The sequence below is a fragment of the Pholcus phalangioides genome, unplaced genomic scaffold (assembly GCF_987345545.1).
Source record: "Pholcus phalangioides strain wild (caught in Gottingen) unplaced genomic scaffold, Ppha-v1.0 ptg000009l_1, whole genome shotgun sequence".
Taxonomy (NCBI): domain Eukaryota; kingdom Metazoa; phylum Arthropoda; class Arachnida; order Araneae; family Pholcidae; genus Pholcus; species Pholcus phalangioides.
Window position 1 is genome coordinate 47,704,226 of NW_028301602.1, and position 19,614 is coordinate 47,723,839.

Consider the following 19,614-nt stretch of genomic DNA (forward strand, 5'->3'; position numbering starts at 1 on the left):
AGAGACACAGCTGTTGGTGAACTATAACCAGTATTGATGTAATGTTGAACGACTGGAGTAGACTCTACCCTTGGTTTGAATACATCCTGGTGTTCACTTAGCAGGGCACCAAGTTAACACTTTTGTTAGGAGTCAGATCTCTTCTTTCATCAGTAAGCAATTGATATGAATTCATGTAGTCCACTGATTTCGTTACTAAACGCTCAGCCATTGGAACCTGTGGGAATGAGAATTGGCAATCAGGAGTGTCACTGAAAAACCTGCATTTCCTTTTTAGATCCACAGCAATGCCTGCTACCGTCAGGAAGTCCAATCCCAGCAATGAGTTATCCTTCCAGCATCAGTTATTCTTTGCTTCTGGCCACACTAAAAAGGTAGTATCAACAGTTTGATTCCCAATGCGTACAGGCACTTTGAGTTCATAGACCCTGCTGATATACTGAGTACCATCAGCCAGAAAAATAGTCGTGGTGGTACTGTTCATTATTTGTATGTTTTTGCTTAGGAAAAGCCTGTATAACAGTTCTCTTTCAACCGAGTATGTTGCACTTGTGTCAATGCATGTCAGACCCCGACCTTCACATATTTGAATTTCCGTCAATGGTAGCGATACCTGAACCTCTGTGATTTGACAACTGTACAAGATAGTGTTGTTGGTTCGAGATTTCACAGATGTCATAGACGATGAAGAGAAATTTGGACATTTTGCTTTGATGAAATCTGACATATGACATCCACAGAAACGATAGACTATTTGTCATGAAAAGGCGCAGATTTTTAAGGTTGCACAGTTTTACAAAATTGTTCAGGTTTAATCGGAAAATTGTTTCCGTTGAAAATACTTCTGATATTGTCTTGTCGTAGGCATTCAGTTTATTGTCAAGAATAGTGGGTGAGATTACTTCCACTCACTTACGTCCACTCATCCATTAGATGCTCTTTGCATTCAAGGGGCACTTTCTTTTTCATCTGGTCTATGATGATTAAGTCCTTTAAGCTATGAAAAATTGTGATGTATAATTCAGTTAACCAGTTCTCGAAGAATGACCTGAGCACGAAATAGTAGTCACGCCAAGTACTGTCAACAAACAGTTGGCAGAATTTTTCAACAGACAATCGGAAATGTTTCAGGAGGACCCTTTTACATGTTGATAAAACATCTTTATATTCAGGTTCTCGTGTGATGAGCGATGCTTCACTACGCAGCAGAACTGTGATGAGATGGGATACCCCAAATTTTTCAGGGACCTTCATCCAATTTGAGTTACCATTCAGCGAGAGATAGAAACAATGATATGTCGTCCTTTTGAATGTCGAAACTTGGGAGCAGTTTTTGAAGTTCAAATTTAAGTTCTGGTGACATTGACACAGAGCTGGCACTGTTATAAGGCATTTTGTTTGAAGCTTAGTTTCTCAAGTTTGAACTGCATCTCCAACTTTCAGATTTGGATTTTGTCTTGTCGTTTAGACTCTGAAACTCTATCATTGATGATAGTTAGAAGAAATTCTTTAGTAAAATCCTCATCATAATCATTGTAGTTTGCCATGGCAGATTTTAATTGAGCAACTGTGATGTTGATTGACACAGTTAACCCTAACTCTTGAGCTAATGAGATGAGATCATGCTTTTTATACCTTTAGTTAAGTAACTCATATTGCTAATATGTATAAATCAAAGTTTTTCAATAATAATATAAAAATTCACACTTTTCAGACGTACAAAGTAACATTAAAAAAAACATCGGAAGAACATTTTACCAATTGAAATGAAACGCTTGTGATCGAACAAAATAAAACACTTTCTGATTGAGAAAACACTTAAGCGAATGAAATACTAAACACTCACAATTTACAAACCATTTTTACACACACTTTTGCGATTGTTGAAATATTATATACCACTTCCACGAAGCTCAGACATTGTACTCACACCACACATTTACACTGAACAGTGATAAAAGGCCTTGATGAACCATTCATGTTGAATGTTGATGACTTTTTTCATTGGATGCAATGAATTATTTTTAGGATGAAAACTAACATCGTGAAGGAACTTTCATGTGGCAGTTGTAGGTACATTCAGGTTGAATAATAAAAAAAAAGTAATATTTTTTGTTGGGTGCCAATTTGTAGGCACACACTGTTTGGAAAAGCAATTTATTTACACACTATGAACTACAGCGTGGAAGAAACAGTACCTACAACACAACAGCGTGACCTGTATGCTGTGATCGTTTCTTCTTTCTTCGATGCATTCTGGAACTCATTCTTTTTTAGAGCTGATCTCAGGCACCACCTACATTCGTGGAGACGGTTGATCTTAACCGTCGCAACGTTAATTATCAAAAAATTTTCAGCAACTTTTTCCTATTAAAAATGCATTATGCAAAGGTATAAATGACTAATTAATATAGGGTTATTGAATGGGACTGATGAATCGATAGCACCAAGAGAAAAGAAATATTTCTTTGTTTTTATTTAAAAAGGTTTGTTTTGGTGAAATTGAATAGTTTTCTAGTTAGCTGGTACTATCTTAGTTCAGCAAATAAAGTGCTAAGTCAAACTTCAAACTATGAATATGTGCATAGTACCCCCTGCCATATCCATAAAACAAAACCAAGAAAGATAATGGTGATTTTTCCTAAAAAAAGTTGTATTTGGATATAATATCAATGTGGCAATATCTATAAACAAAAGCATATGAATATTGTTTATAAGAAAAACAATCTGATTACATTAAAGTCCCAATTATGATAATTGAAATTTTTAGATTTGGGAGAACATAATCAAAGGCATCTACAAAGTATTCAAACATTAAAAAAATTTTTCCTCTCCATTTCTCTTGTATCTACTATCCATTTCTCTACTATCCATATTTTCCCCTTCTCTATTTTCATCTCTATCTATTGTTATATCAGACCACTGGAAGAATATATATGTATGCAATTATCTAGATTTAACCCAGGTTCCTAGTGGTTCAATACACATTTAGAAAATAAATGATGACTCACGAAAAAGAAAAAAATCATGTTACTGTTAAATTTAAATAATATTTAATCAAACTAAAAGATCATGAAACATTTTTCATTACACACAATATTACCACAAATATCAAATTATTTAAATAATTATTTAAAATTTCAAATAGTATAGAAAGAAACAATATATTGTGTAAGTTGAAATCTCAGGTGTAATAAATCTGAAATTTGATGTTGGAATTTATTGACTGTAAATAGGGAAAAAATCTCATTAGATGCTAAATTACCTTATCGCCCTAAATAATTTCCTAATTTTATCTGTTTCCCATATCCCAGTTTTACAATTTAAAATGTGGTAAGAACTTTCCTACCTTTTTCTCCATCCTCATCGTGTCAGATATCCCCAACATCCGATGGTAGTTACATTTGATGTCTGCAAAAACAACTGCTCCTAGAACTTTTTTTTTTTTTTTACCTTTTTCTTAACTCACACTCGTCAATCTGCCTTCAATTTTTCAAAAATTCTAATAAAGTAAAGTTTGAGGGACACTAACCCTCTTTCTCCCATTGGTAGTCTGGTTTCAAAGATCCATCTATTTGGTGATGAGGATTACGTAGGTACAAATTAGTATTAAAATTAACATCATTGGTCAGGTTCACCCCCTATGATCTTTCGAAGCATAAAGCATATGGGAGGAAGACGTTTTCTTCAGTGGGGGTTTGTACAAAAAAAGAGAAGAAAAGAGGGAGCAAAGAGTCAGAAAAGACACATATTCCAATGGAAGGGATGCTTAAATAGATTAAATAAAGTCATAAAGTCAATTTCCTGCAGGTGGCAATACAATGATCAAGAGATAGGTTTCAGTATTATAGGGGGAGAGAGAGAAAAGAAGAATACGGAGTGGCTATTACGCAATCTTTGAAGGGGCCTCTAAGTAAGTGACCATAAAATAAGGAGTGTTGATGATGGAGGCAAAAGAGCATGTTTTGTACATTTAAATGGCTAAAGGCCCCTTTCCTTTTTCTCTTTATTATTATTATTATATTGGACAGGAAATTGGAACTCTTCCGCTTCTTAGCGATGGCTATCAACGCCATAGCACTATCATAGTTAAAGTTTAACAAAAATCTCACTTTTGGCAACTTTCTGCTGAAAGGAACTGAAATTATATAATTTGGTTGAAATAGCAAAAACTACCACACATGCCAATGTAATAAAACCATATTCATCTGTATGTGTTAAATGATACTATATATATATATATATATATATATATATATATATATATATATATATATATATATATATATATTTTTTTTTTTTTTCCCCCTCTCATTGACATTATAGGTTGTTTCCAACTGTTTGAATTTGGAGGAACAACATGCATGCTTTTTTTGTTTGTACCTTGTCACAAAGCGACAGAATGAAATATCTGGTGAGCTGTTTTTTCTGATTTTAAATTATGTTCCATCAACTCTCTCTGTGGTTTCCCATCAGTTTGAAAATGCTTCTTCTATGCTGTGATTAATCTTTTAACTACTATGAATTTGAAAATATTTTACCCGCTGTTCTTTAATAATATATAATTTCATCTGACTTGGTTACAGACGTCTCACTAAGTGCTGGTCACCTTCTCATCAATGCAACATTTTATTCCTTCAATTTTGTCTTGTGTTCAATCATTGCTCTGTTTTCCCCCTTGCTATGTAATTAGCCTAATCAACATCTTTCAACCGAGTAGATGTTGCAGATGATTGATCGTAAAAGTTACGAAAATTTTTGGATTTTCACCGCAAGAAAGTGGTTTTACATGAAGGTAACAGTAAAAGAGGAGTAAAGCAAATGATGAAAGTGGAAAAAATCAGCAACGACATTTCATCGTTGGAGCATAAAAATCCTAGCCCTACTGATCACCTTTTTAGCCAGATATTGTTTTCTGCTATCAGTTTTAAAAGTCAATAATAAAAACAGAACCACAACTAAGGGTAGGCTTTGAACAAACAATATGAAATTGATAACATGTGATGGTGCTGATGTGTTAGTGAATTGAAAGGGGCAAATTTTAAACCGGTTTTGATCAAGCTTCACAATAAGAATGGAGCTTGTTGTCTCTTCTCACAGTATATATAAATACTAGCTGATGTTACCCTTGGCTTCGCTCATGTGGATTTGGTAATCTGAAAATTATTTGTCAATGATTTCTCCATATAACATTTGAACCCCTCTCATGGGTTTGAAATCCCATCTTAGTGGGTATCTACATTATAAAATATAATACTGACTAAATTTAATATTTATGGCTTCAGCAATTTTGGCTCAGTGATGATTGCTTCATGTAGCCTTTGAGCTCCCCCCCCCCCCAGGAGATTGAAGATTGAAGTTTGACAAATCCGGGGATGGGATTGCTGCGCTAATTGTGCCATTAGCAATTTCCTGCTGCATACTGCGCCATAACGTTGATTTTCCGAGAAAATTTGGTGCTTCTGCACCAATCAGTGTTCTCTAAAATTTTACCTCTTAAACTTTCGCTTTCGATGGCATCATTTGAGTCATGCTGTGACATCAACCTCTGTGTTGTTACTGTAACTTATAGAAAACCTTTGTGTATGTTCCGGTTTCTTTGTAGAATTCATCAAGATAACCGGTTCTGCCAAGGTTTCCAGCATTTGGGTATGAACATAGTGCGCAAAGCGTATTAATAATATGCTTTGATAGTACACATCCGTATTTCAGATTCCGAAAACCTGCATCGTCTCCGATTGATTAAAAAACCGAATTTCAAGCTAAAAAAAGTTTGGGTTTTTCACCAATCGGAGACAAGGCAGGTTTTCGGAATCTTAAATGCGGACACACTATGTTTGCACCATCGAGCTGGAGGGAGTATGATGTCAGCGGTCTTCGCCTTGGCTGTGCTGAGAACGTCGTCCGCAACATCATTCGTTGGAAGATCTCGTGACTCTGTGAAAACACACACAGTCCCCTGTTATTTTCTTATGGCATAAATAGTAGTTTAAAACAATAAATGAAAGAAATAATTTCAGCATCGATGAGATAATTCCAAAATTAATGAAAGAGAATTTCAGTATTAATGAAAGTGCTAATTTTAGCATTAACAAAAGACAATTCCAGAATTAATGAAATTGATAATTTCAGTTCAAAATAAATGAAAGTGATAATTCCAGCATTAATGGAAGATAATTTCAGCATTAATGAAAGATGATTGCAGCATTAATGAAAGATAATTTCAGCATTGATAAAAGTGATAATTATAAAATTAATGGAAGTGATAATTATAAAATTAATGGAAGTGATAATTCCAAAATTAATGGAAGTGATAATTCCAAAATTAATGAAAGTGATAATTCCAGAATTAATGAAAGAAAATTTCAACATTGATGAAAAAGATAATTCCAAAATCATAAAAGCGGAAATTCCAGCATTAATGAAAGATAATTTTCCAGAATGATAATAAAAGATAATTCCAGAATTAATGAAAGAGAATTTTTCAACATTGATGAAAGTGATAATTCCAAAATCATAAAAGCGATAATTCCAGCATTAATGAAAGATAATTCCAGCATTAATGAAAGATAATTCCAGCATTAATGAAAGATAATTCCAGCATTAATGAAAGATAATTCCAGCATTAATGAAAGATAATTCCAGCATTAATGAAAGATAATTCCAGCATTAATGAAAGATAATTCCAGCATTAATGAAAGATAATTCCAGCATTAATGAAAGATAATTCCTACAGGCCAGCTAGAAGCTCTTGTTAGAAAAATTATGGCATGTTTCCTGAAATCTGGATATATCCAGAATGTTAGAATTGCTGAGCTTCAGAATGTAGCTATAGAAAGTAGTGAGAACTCGGGGGGGGGGGAAATGTGGTTATTGATGCTGAAATAGAATCCAATCTTGCTGAGCTGGGGGATGTTTTCAGGAAAAAATTTCTATTTGGTGCTAGATCGTCAAGCACTTGCTCAAAGTTTTACCTTTTGAGAACACCATGTTGGAAAAAATGAAGTGTTTGCATCCAGTTTTCTGAGTAGAAAACTCTTCATTATCATGTATTAAGTACATTGTTTCAAAGCTACTGCAAGTTGTTTGTCCTTCAGATACCCCTGTTCTCTTGGATGAATGAATTTCTTTGTAGTGTGAAGATATACAGGTGAGTTATCAAAGATTACATAAGTATTGGGGATCTATATTTGATCTGAAAAACGTGGAAGTGCAAAGTTCAAAATTCTGCTTGTGCTTATCAAAGCCTTATTTATGTCTTGCCCACATGGAAATGCAGACTGTGAGAGGGGCTTTAGTGTAAACAAACATTTCCTGCAGCATAGATCAAATCTTTTGATTGAAAGTATCAATGGCATTAGGCAAATAAAATCTTATGTACAGCATTCTCAAAATGCTAAAGATATTGAAGTTGATGCCAATCGTCTGAAAGCTGTTCGCAGTTCGCATCAGAAGTGCCAAGACAGACTTCAGTACCAAAAATCAGAAAGTTCCATGACCAGATGAGAATCAAAGACTAAAAGCAGAAGAAAGGGAGTTGGAAATTCAGTTGTCATAAAAAACTATGCTGAACACTGCAGAGAAAATGATAGAAGTGAGAATAAAGAGAAAAACTTTGTAGACATCAAAAGTGGGCAAGCTTGTCTGAAAACCCCAAAAGAAAAAATGTGTAGAGTTCTTGAGAAATTGGAGGAAAACAGAGTCATATGAGTCAACAGAAACAGAGTCAACAAAATTTCATGGTTTTTTTTTATGTATGCTTATTTGTTTGATCTGTAAAGTTTTACTTTTTCTTTTTATGCCCAGCTTAGATTATGACTAATTTTTACGTCCTTACATGTGGATGCAAATTTTATCAAACATATAAAACTGATTTTTGATGCCGGAACCCTATAACTGGTTAAAATGTTCAAAATTTAATAATCTGATTATCTCGGTTCAAAAAATTTTCATTTTTCACAAAGGTGATAATGATTCTGCGCACTGCTTCGAAACACTAAATTTACTGCTCTGAAAAGAGTCAACAGCAATCCCATCCCTGCAAATCCCTTCTCAGTGAGTCTCTACATTACTATGCAAAAATACTGACTAAATTTCATATTTATAGAGTCAGCGGTTTTGGCTCTGAAGGATTTCTCCATATGACCCCCTTTGTGGCTGAATTTTGAAAAACCCATTCTTAGATAGTTTCTACGTCACAAAATAAAACTTCTGATAAATTTCATGAATGCTGCCTTTGCACCCCCTTTAACTCTCTTCGAATTACATTTTGAAAAACCCTTTTTTAGTTAGTGTTCATGTCATGAAACGAAATTTCTGATCAAATTTCATGACTATAAATTCAGTGGTTTTGGCTTGGCATGCTTTCTCTTTGTTACTTTAGGTGTCGAATTTAGAAGAAAAAAAACACCTTTTAGTGTTTACGTTATGAAACAAAACTTCTGAACAAATTTCATGAATTTAAACTGTTTCGGGTTGGGGGTGGTTTCTCTATGTTAACTTTGAACAGCTTTATGACCCCCCTTAGTGGTCGAGGGTGCAGTATCCTAGGTGGATAACATACTCGCATAAAGTACCAAAGGACATGTAGAGATGTCGCGAGTTTGATACCCGGTTCATTCTTGTCAGAAACTTTTCTGACACAGGGGTAAAACAGATATGGCAACATGACCACAGAAAAAGATTGCTACTGCAGGGAGTCCCATACCGAGGGGTTAGCACACCAACCTCAGTGAATATTTAAAAAAAACTGTTGTTCAGAATCGGCAATGAACTGTAGGTCCCTGTCTACTTAACCCTTGTGTGCAAAAAATGACAGTGGTGCGACAAAAATGATCAAAATAATCATGAACTTTAGCTGTCAAATTTCAAAAACCCCTTCTTAGTGAGTCTTTGCATCATGAAACAAAACTATTGATGAAATTTTATGTTTATAACTTCAGCAGTTTCGGCTCGGCGATGATAAATCAGTCAGGACCTGTTATTTTATATGTATAGATTTTAATCAAACAGGATTTTTCAATTTACCAGTACGAGGAGGAAAAAAAATTATTTTACTCATGAAAGTGACGGTATATGAGGATGCACAGTAAAATTTAATAATGCTGTATCAGAGTGCTACTAACATCAATTTCCTGTATTCTATAGCAGGAAACATCAAAAACTTATTAATGGTTTAATAGGGTGAGAATAGAAAAATCAACACTGTATTTTCATATATGCCTGAGGAAAAAAATACATATTCATTCCAAATTTAATTCTTAGGTGTCATCAATGGAGAATTTTATTCATAAAATTTGGACAAAAAACAAAAGTAGTTATAAAAAATGTATGTAGATAGTGAATCTAACATCCTAAATGCAGAAGTATTTTATAACCCGGTAATAAATAACTTCAATTTATTGGAGTTTAAAATAAGGAGAACTAACCATTAGCGCTGGAACTGTGGGGTGGACAACGAATTAAGTTTTTGTACTCTAAGTCCTTGCCAATTATTTATTTAATGTTTTCTTTGAAATTTTGAAATTTTTTGTTTCTTTCTTTTACCAGTGGAGCGCAAATTACTTGATTTGGAATCTCCTTATCTTTCATTGAGAGTAGCTGGTAGTGGGTTCCACATTGCCTTAAGAAAATGGTAAGTCAAACACATTTTTTTATAAACATTTCCTTATGTATACTGCAAACCTCGCTAAAATGGTACTCAACATGATGATAAATCTCTACAGCCATAGTTTTTAAAGTCTTGTTTGAAGTTGGCTGATAAGGGGGTACCCAAAAGTAATCAGAATTTATTTTTTTTAATTTTTTTTATTCAATTTTTTTTCAGAAATTCTTTAGTTCCCTTGAAAGTACTCTATTTAATCTAATACACTTGTCGCGTCTTTTCCTCCACTGTTAAAAACATTTTTAAATTTGTTCAGGTCTTTCTTCATCCGTGAGAATAAAGAAAAGTCACACTGAACTAATCAGATGAATAGTCTGTGTGATGCACAAGGGTCATACTGTTTCTTGTTAACAATTGCTGCTCTGTGAGGGATGTGTGAATAGGAGCATTGTCATGATGCAAAAACCAGTCACCCGTCTCTCACAAATCGAGTCTTTGCACTTTGTTGTGCAATCTTCTTAACAGCTAGTTTGTAAAAATCATTCTTACATTTGAGTTTTACCCGCGTGTCTTCTCGAGACCCTAGGGCAATTTTTTCTTCTTGAGAGCCTCATTGAAAAAGTTATTATTATGCAAAAAAGTATAGATTTTTTGTGGGGACCCAGAGCAGTATCTTGGTTGCCCCTGCCTAGTTACAAGCCTGAGTTTTGCCCATAGTAGCATTCTTGTAAGCTATTTCTAACATCCCAACAGTTTCTGCTGCTTTTTTCATGAACAGGATGCAAAACTTCACAGCCCCACACTGTTCACATAAGTCTGTCATGACCAAAAAGTGGGGAATAGACTAAATAGCTTCTACGAAAAAATTCATGGATGCCAAACACAACCTTCCCAAGCAATGCCACTTGTCACATTGGCTCAGGAGGAGTGGTTTCACTCTTACCTAGTGGGAAAACCATGTACTATGGATTCTCCACTTACGATAAGGCAATTCAGATTCCTTTTGGATACCCCTTGTATATCTGGTACTTAACTTATCTCTATACAAAAATATCTGCTACAGTGATACGGTAATGATGAATAAATATCTATAATTTTTTTTTCGATTACATTTATTTTTGTTTTAATATGTCACAAAAGAAGCAGAATAGACAGTCATCTATAACACGCACTAAGAAATTCAGATTTTTTTTTAATGTTCAAAATCCACAAATTACAAATGTGAAATTAATGTTAATAATGTGCAAAAAGGTTCCGAATATCCTTTTATGCATGTCACTGGAGAAAAAAGTTTTTGCCAACAACCTGGGACAACAGTAACATGCCACACATAAAATTTTTATGGCATATCATATATTTTAGCTGGGAAAAAAATATATTATATGTGTTGGTCCTCACAGCAACATTTTCTAATCTTTATGATTTTAAAATAATAATTCCTTTTTCTTTAGCTTCTGGGATTCATCTTATGATGATAACCTAATAGAGAACAGAGTATCATTGAACTTGTTATATGTGCAGGCTATCAGCGATATAGAGCAAGGTTGGACTCAAACTAATGAAGAAACTAGAAAACACATGGCAAACTTACAATCAAGGGGCTCAAAGTATGAGGTATCATATTTATCAATAACTAGTTTCTCATTTTCTTCATTTTATCAAGTTTTGCTGTCTTAAATTTTCTGTGCTTCAACTCAGCCACATCACATATTATTCAAACATGAGATGAAAATGCACAAGAATGTGAATTTACTCAAACTAGGCCTATTATAATCCCCATTTTAAATTGACAAATTTAAAAGAAATTTTCAAGTTGTCATTGTTCATATGTTTGTGCATTTGGAAGAATTTTAAGAAAAATGAAGAAAACACTACTGTGGTGATTTTTGCTGCAGAACGTTTCCTGTCAGCTTTGGGCTCATTACAGAACAATGCAAAACATTCTTCTTTGAGGGTGGTCGGTACAAAATGGCATTTGAATTAAAACAAATTTTTACAATTGTACAGCAATCTCATTTTGTGCAGCAAAAAAAGTCTGAAATATCCAATTATAGATTTCTTGGTTGTTTTTTCTCCTCTACAAACCAAAAAACTGTGCCTACATTTTTTTACCAAGTTTCATCTTAGGTAAGTTTCATTTTCGTACAATGCATTTTAATATTTAACTTTAATTTGTAGCATACATACTGGTTATGTAACATTATTTACAGCTTATTTTCAGGGCTGTCTTAATAGCAGCATGTGCCCCCTGGGCAAAGGGATATTCTAAGGCCTCTAATCATGTAAAAGTACTTGCTTATGAATTTCTATGCTTTATCTCAAAAACCAAATCTCATTATCATGATGCCCTTTTATGCACTTAAGGTCTCCCTTGCCGTGTCGTAGTGGGCCCATGCGTTGAGACAGCACTGCTTATTGTATGTGTTATGATTGCCTATGAGTAATTTTTTAATTGAAAATTTCCAACTTTTTTTTCTTTATTGAAGTATGTAAAGATTGCAAGGAATTTGAAATACTATGGCTATATTCAGTTCCGCCCTTGTGTCTGTGATTACCCAAAACCAAACACACTCACAACTATTAGTGCAGGAGGAAGAGATTTTGTGTTTAGATATTTTTCCAAAGCACCGGTAAGTGTGATTGTATCAGAATCTATTCCGATTTTGGTTTGCGTAGAAAATATAGTAAGCTTACTATATATATTTTCAGGCCTATTTTTCAAAGAAATTTAGTATTGAGCCAAAAACATACTATGATCATAGTAGTCCTTCCAGAGAATATTCTCCTAAAGGTTATGTTTGACAATTTTACATCTCTATCTATATGCTTCCCCTTAATTTATCTTGGAGGATATTTCATTCTCTCTCTCTCTCTCTCTCTTTGCTTGTTCATTGTTCTTTCTCTCTCTTTGTAAATATAATATGTTAAAGAATTATTTAACTCCAGCTGAGTAACGGGCAATTAAGATTTAGTAACCAACACTAGTGGGATTGCCAGTCAATGTGATAGTGGCTATATTTATCCTCTGAAGACTGTATTCATAGTGTGTTGAAACATGTTAGTAATTTATGATTTTTTATTTTTTATTTGGTTTTTTTTTCATTGCTGATTAAGGAAATCATTTGTGAGATCTGCTAGTACCATTGGGAAACCTTTCAAATACAAATTATCTGATCTCATTGTGCTTCCTTGTGTATCCTCTTGGGATACGATCGGAATTGTTGCTCATGACTAATAATACTTTATACAAATATAGGGTGGTGTATATGGAGCAGGATTAGTGATACAGTCATGTGAAAAGTATTGTTAGTTCTTAAATATATTGCATAAAAAACTGTTGTGCAAATGATTTATATTAGAAATATATATATATATATATATATATATATTTTTAGGTGCCAGAAAAAGAGGTAACATTTCGAGTGACAAAAATTAAGTGTTGGCGAATAACTACTTCAGTAAGCTTAAGTTTTGTTTTGTTTTTTCGTTGATTTGTTGCTATATACGTTACGTCATCAGTTGTAACTAAATGAGCAATTAAATGAAATGTTTCAAAATATTTTTCTGATAAAGCCATTTCATACATATAGCAATATTTCTCAAATTTGTAGTATTCATGACTCAACTTTCCATAATAGTACTCTTTTCAAGGATTTGAATTTAACCTTTCTTCAAAATGAGGAGGACTTTTGGACTTTACAAAATTGACAGACACTATAATCATGTTTGTTGGTCTGCCTGCTCTCCGTGGAGATACTCTTTTGAAATTGTGACACTGGTAGTGTCTATGGTGGTTTTGGGTGCTCTGAAGCAAGCTTAAGAAAATATTGCTTCTAGAATTCTTTATACATTCAATTTTCCACGCAGACCCACCTTAGCACATTTTGGGTTCAGTTAAGTAGACCCCCATAGATAAATTTTACTTTAGAATGGTTCTTTAGTTTACGATCATAATTTGTGCTTTAAACCTGCTTGTAATCCAAAACACTCGAGTGTCAAAGCAAACTTCCCCATAAGATATTAGGGAGTCAAATAATTGTGAGATATTGTGAGTTCATCAAGTAGAAATTTGTTTCCTCATCTCATAAATCAAGGTTTACCATTATGTGTGTAATAATTAGTTTGTTTTTCTCTGTGGAATTTCAGGTTCCAGATAATCCATCTATTCTGAATCAAACATCTCTGCTTTCATCTAAACTGCGACTTGAGCTTTCTTTTGAATATCTAATTGGTAAAGATGACCTGAAATGGATTTCTGTTGTTAGTGACCAGGTATTCAATCCCCATTGCCTTTCCCCCCCCCCTTTTTTTGTCAATTTTATCTTTACTTATGTATAACAATTAATTAAAATTTATAAATTGTTCGTATCTTTAAACTTTCTATAAATTTATATAGCGGTATATTTTATATTTTGTAAGCCCCCACCCTCAGTGGTAAAGCCATACCATAATAACTCATTAAATGGGTTGTGTGTGTTGAACAATTCTTGCTGATGACTCATACAGCATAACTCATGATAACATTTTTTTAGAATAAACTTGATAATTATACATTTTGGGACCTTTTCCATGAGGTTAATAAATATGCTTCATTTTATTTCTTTGTGACACCACCATGCCAAACTGGAAGATATGGCATTAACTGCAGAAATTTGATTTTATTGCTGTAGTACATGATGATGCTATATAAGAAAAATTTAGTCAAATTCTGATTCAGAGGCAACTGTTCGTGTTTTTGGCATTAAAGCTAAAGCTGTATGTCACAAAACATATTTTTATCTCCAAATTCAACATTAGTGTAGTGACATTCTCATGTATGGCTATAGCATAAGCAGCAGCATGTACCTCTGATCTCTAAAAATCAGAACCATTGTAATGCTTAATTAGAGTTTTGGGTACAGATTTGCTTACACCGTGATTCTTGTAGGTGGTAAATTATAATTGATCAGCTACAAGAATTACTGCAATCACAATGGAAGTTTTAGAAAGAAATTTCAGATGAAAATGAAGATATAATGAAATCATTATAGTGGAAATAAATTTTGAGATGATTTTGTTATCAATTGCTCAATAAGAAATACTTTTTTTATACATAGGGTATATATTTCAGAAGTAATGGCTTATTTGTTATAAACAGTTTTCCCTTCAAGCTGTGTGCATATGCCCACATAGCTGAAATGCTCCACCCGCATATACATGTTTTTTGCTTACAGCATTGATGTATTGTATGGTAGCAACTCAATATGGCACAAAGAAAAAATGTGCTCACAAAAGAAAAAAAAATAAAATTAACACTGGCTGCAACAGAAAGAACAAATGAAATGACATTTATAAATAAACCCTAGAATGCATAAAGATATAAAGATATGCATCACTACTATATTCCAAGCACATACATACCCTCATCATTTTCTATGCCGTCACCATTTTTCCCCTCATTATTAATACCTTAGAACAGGCTTTTTTCAAACTTTCAGCATAAACTTTTTTAAAGGAGAAGTCAGCTTGCATCTTTACTCTCACTGTGGCACAAAAGCAAATTGTAATTTTTACTAAAAAAATTACTAGATTTACATACCCAAAGAAACCATTAAAATTTTTTACATATATATGACTTGATCTGATTTGTCTCTATTTTTTTAGTCAAACAGGCTATACTTGTGAGAAGTAAAACACTATAAAATGTGCTTGGTATTTAAACTGATATCTTCATTAATTTGCAGTGTATATATTTTTTAAAAATCTGTTTGTTTTTACCAGGCAATATTAATGAGTGCTTGTCTGCAAAGTATGGTATACGAGCTATTACATAAGCGCAAAGTTGACCATGGGGACTCTTTGATGCGGCACTCCAAAATGAGCAGAAGTGGCTCGTGGAATTATATGAAGAGAGATGGTAGCAGTTATCAGATATCTTCTGTTTGCCGTTCTGTCTCTAATGATGCCATAGTAAATAATGTAAGTAGTTTATTGTCATGAATTTTGTTCCCGGAGTTTTTCATACAGGGTTTTTTCAATCAAATAAATTTGCTTTGTATTCAAAATTAGTTTCTTCATTCTTTTTTGCTTATAATGATAGTTTTTAATTACTCATGCAGTGACCATGAAAAACTGCACTTAGCTGAATTAACTTAATCACGATCCAAAGCTTTGTATCAAAAATTGTAATAAATTCTCTAGATTAGTGTTTCCCAACCTTTTGGAGTTCGCGCCACCCTCAGGAATAACGTTAGAAACCTGGGGCACTCTTCCTTGAATACACACAAAGTACAGTTTGCTACAACAAAAATCGCCAAGCCATATCGATAAAGTTTTGTGCAATTAATCATTAATATGAAACTTGCGATTGATGCTTAGAGAGCTCATATACTTGAAATTAAGCCTCACAGATGGCAAGGAAACACGTAAATTGGCCTCAAAGTCTTGCAGTCTGTTTCTTGGCAGATGGCAGCGCTATACATGACAAGCATTACACAGAAACAAACTTCACGTTAGATTCACAATACATACACACACATTCTGGCATGTACCAATTTGTTAGAAATTCCATAGAGGAATTTGTGTGAGCTGCATGTACGCTTGAGTAGTAGTAGTCTATTTCTTACTTTGTATTTTATTGTCACCATAGCAGAGAAGGCTTGGTTGCATAGATATGATGTTGGAAAGGGCAAAAGTGCATTAATTACTTTCTTCATTAGATTAGGATGCTCCTCTCTCAGTCCAAGCCAAAAAGCAGCCATCGACTCCTCACTCTTGGTGAACTTACCTTTGAGTATGAAATAGGAGCAAATAGGGGCTCTAAGATCTTCTCTCTATACCTCCTAGCAGTCACGGACCCTCTGCCAAACACATAGAGGGAAGTGCGGCCATCCAACATGATGCCTGCCAAGGGCGTAGCGGGGGGGGGGGACTTGGGGGTCTGGTCCCCCCCCCCCCGAAATGTGAGAAAATGACAGAAAAAAGGGAAAAAGATGGCCAAATCCATTGTTCTGTCACTTTGGTCCCCTCCCGAAATGAAAGTGGTTCCCCCCCCCCCCCGAACGAAATTTCTGGCTATGCCCCTGATGCCTGCCTAGACCATGATAGCTCCACCACCATAGTGGTCCATTTCCCTGATGTGGGAGGTATGGTATCGAGTACCAGGCTCTCTCCAGATGAGTGTATGTCAAGAATCAGTGTCCAGGCTGAATCTCGACTCATCTGTGAAGAGCACTGTGTTCCACTGAAGTCTGGCACAAGGCTGATATCTGCACCATTCTAAACGCGCACTCTCTTATGTGCTGCAGTTAGCGGGACGCAAACTTAGTGGGTCTTCTGGCATAAAAGCCCTCTCTCATGAGGCCTTCGGGCAACAGTAGACTGTGAAACTTGAGTTCCAGTGGCAGCATGCAGCTCACGTGAGAGCTGTAATGCTGTAGCAGTCCTGTAGCACCGCACTGAAAGTGCCAAATAATGATCCTCATTGGTTTTTGTGGTTCTTCGACGACCTTGTCCATATGGATTTCTCAATATGGATCCAGTGTCCTGAAACTGTTTCCATAAATTGCAGACAACACCAGGCGTAACATCGAGCTCTGCAGTCACCTGCACTTGTGAGTGCCCTGCCTCCAATCTACAGACGATTCTCCATCTCATTCCATCATCCATACGTTTGTTGCTACTCATTTTACCTGAAAGCTTATAAAATTTACCAAACTCTTGCAAGAAACACAGAGAATGTCGCTGAGGAGTACGAGCACATGAATCGGGAAAAACGCCTCCTGCTCTTATCATCCCTTCCGTGATCACAGCTCTGCCCACATGCACAGATACGCTTACATATTTGATACTGAATATTTGCATACTTCTTCTGTGGCATTATTAGTACCTTTGGTTCAGTACTTTTTGTAAAAATAAACACAATGTGCAAATTCTCTTAATTTTGCACACGAGTGTATGTTTAAATGAAAACATATAAATCATGACTCAAATATGATTATTAATATATACACACAAAAGTAACAATAATAGAGAATATATAATTATTCTATAATATGCTTGTAGAAATTAAAATTAAATGTTTTCAAATCAATGCCTCAGAAATACAACATCTCTGAGATGCTATATCTTTTTATGCTATATCTATCAGCATTTGCTATATCTGACGCACTGGGGGGTAATAAAACATTTTCTCACCTTTCCTTCCTAAGGAAATTATTCACTTGGAAAGAGTTTTTGTTGGACGTATCCAACACTGTAAACTTTGTTTTTTCATGGATAGAAGTAAAGGGGGGGGGGGGTAAGTGAAGTTTTTGTAGGAAAGAAATATGAAACTAAGATTTTAAATTAAATTGTATTTAAAAACAAAAACAGAGTTTAAAATATTATCACTTAGGCAAAATTAAATGTACAGAATTTTAAAATTTACATTTATAAATAATAATTGGTTGATAAAAAACCAAAATATAGAAATTCAACTATACATATAAAAATATATCATGTCCCAAAAACTAAAAAACTTTTTAAAAAACCTACTCCTATACAGCTCCAAAAATAATGAACTATTTCCGTAGCATTAAAAATACAATTAATGTTACTAATTCCATAAAAGACATTCTGCCGATTATAAAAACTTAAATTATGCAGATATAACAGATATAATACAGTGAGATTCATTTACTGTTTAAAAAAAATTATAAAAAAAACTTACTGTGATCTCTCTCACTATTTACGCCTGAATTTACTCAGATAAGATTTACCAGCGCAATATTATATTAACCAACTAAAATACTGTAGTAGCCAATACTGTTGCATTGTAACAACTTCTCATCTAGACCTGATGGGAAGATTGCAGAATCCCTATAAGTCACATAATAAAGTGTATTTTTTTTTTTTTCTATATTGTACAGTTTTGTGTTTTGATGTTCTCTGTGTTTTTTTATTTTGTCTGATTGTGTGTGTGTGTGTGTTTAAAATTTAAAAAAGTGTAAGTTGAGTATTCTAATGTCATTACACTAAAGAAATAATAAAATGAATACTTGATAAAACTTTCAAGTTTTATCATGTTCCAAGGTACACAATGTTCCACCATTTGTGGAAAACATCAATGACTTTATTCACCGTGTTTGGTATGATATAGCACGTGGTATGATTCATCAGGGGACTGCATAAATAAAAATTACTAAATTTAGTTTGCTAAACTTGCAATATTGAGAAGAAACACAGAGCAAAAATTAGCACACAATATTGTTACTAAAATGTGCCTATTTGCAAGATCTCAGCGACAGTTACAGACAAAAAAGCTGATTCAACATCCATTTGTTCAGGTTATGTATTTATTATCTCACATTCCAAACACATCTGCTAGAATGCAATATTATCAAAACCATTTCAAATGTTTCAAGGTACTATGCTCAAGGTATAACAAAATTTCCTTTACTTGAAAATAAGTTATTTTTTATTTGAGAGTTTGATGTTTTTTTTCCCCCAAGTTTGTGTCACAAGCAGAAACTGCTATTAACTAATTGTTGTTTTATTCTAGCAGAAAGAAGAGTCTAGTTTTCACCATAGAAGTCAGATGCGGAAAATTTCAGTAAGACATAATTTCGAAAATTCATTGCAAATATTTTTAATACTTGATGATTGGAATTCAGTAAGAGCTTTTTCATTAACTTCAAGTGTTAAAAATAACGTTTTTGAAAGTTTTATAATTAAAACCATATATAAAATACATCCAGTTATACTGAAGTCACTAAACACAAATGTAAGCAAATGCTAAAAAAATAAATGTAATTTTTCCTGAATATATAATTCACAGCGGTACACTATCTGCACATGCTATATATGATAGTTATGATTAACTATATTAACATTCATGATTTGTGTCATCACTGATGAAATCTAAATGAATGAAAGGAAGTAATTGTCTTGTTTTTTTTTTAGAAAAAATGTTTTTACATCTATAGCTGGTACACTATATAGGCTCTATCACATCTATAGACTATCTAATAGCTCTAAAAAAATTATTTTTT

The 19,614-nt window shown here is 33.9% G+C and overlaps 1 protein-coding gene across 2 annotated transcripts in view; it reads left to right on the plus strand.

The window, feature by feature from the left end:
- Positions 1-19,614, plus strand: part of LOC149083224 (sorting nexin-17-like) — a 29,789-nt gene that overhangs the window by 9,187 nt on the left and 988 nt on the right. The window contains exons 5-12 of one of the 2 annotated variants that reach the window (XM_089236421.1): positions 4,327-4,414; positions 9,550-9,634; positions 11,056-11,218; positions 12,091-12,234; positions 13,000-13,062; positions 13,751-13,876; positions 15,365-15,562; positions 19,125-19,175. In XM_089236421.1, the coding sequence (XP_089092547.1) occupies positions 4,327-4,414; positions 9,550-9,634; positions 11,056-11,218; positions 12,091-12,234; positions 13,000-13,062; positions 13,751-13,876; positions 15,365-15,562; positions 19,125-19,175 (918 nt within the window). The remainder of the gene's footprint in view (positions 1-4,326; positions 4,415-9,549; positions 9,635-11,055; positions 11,219-12,090; positions 12,235-12,999; positions 13,063-13,750; positions 13,877-15,364; positions 15,563-19,124; positions 19,176-19,614) is intronic. The other variant, XM_089236422.1, reaches the window with a different exon arrangement.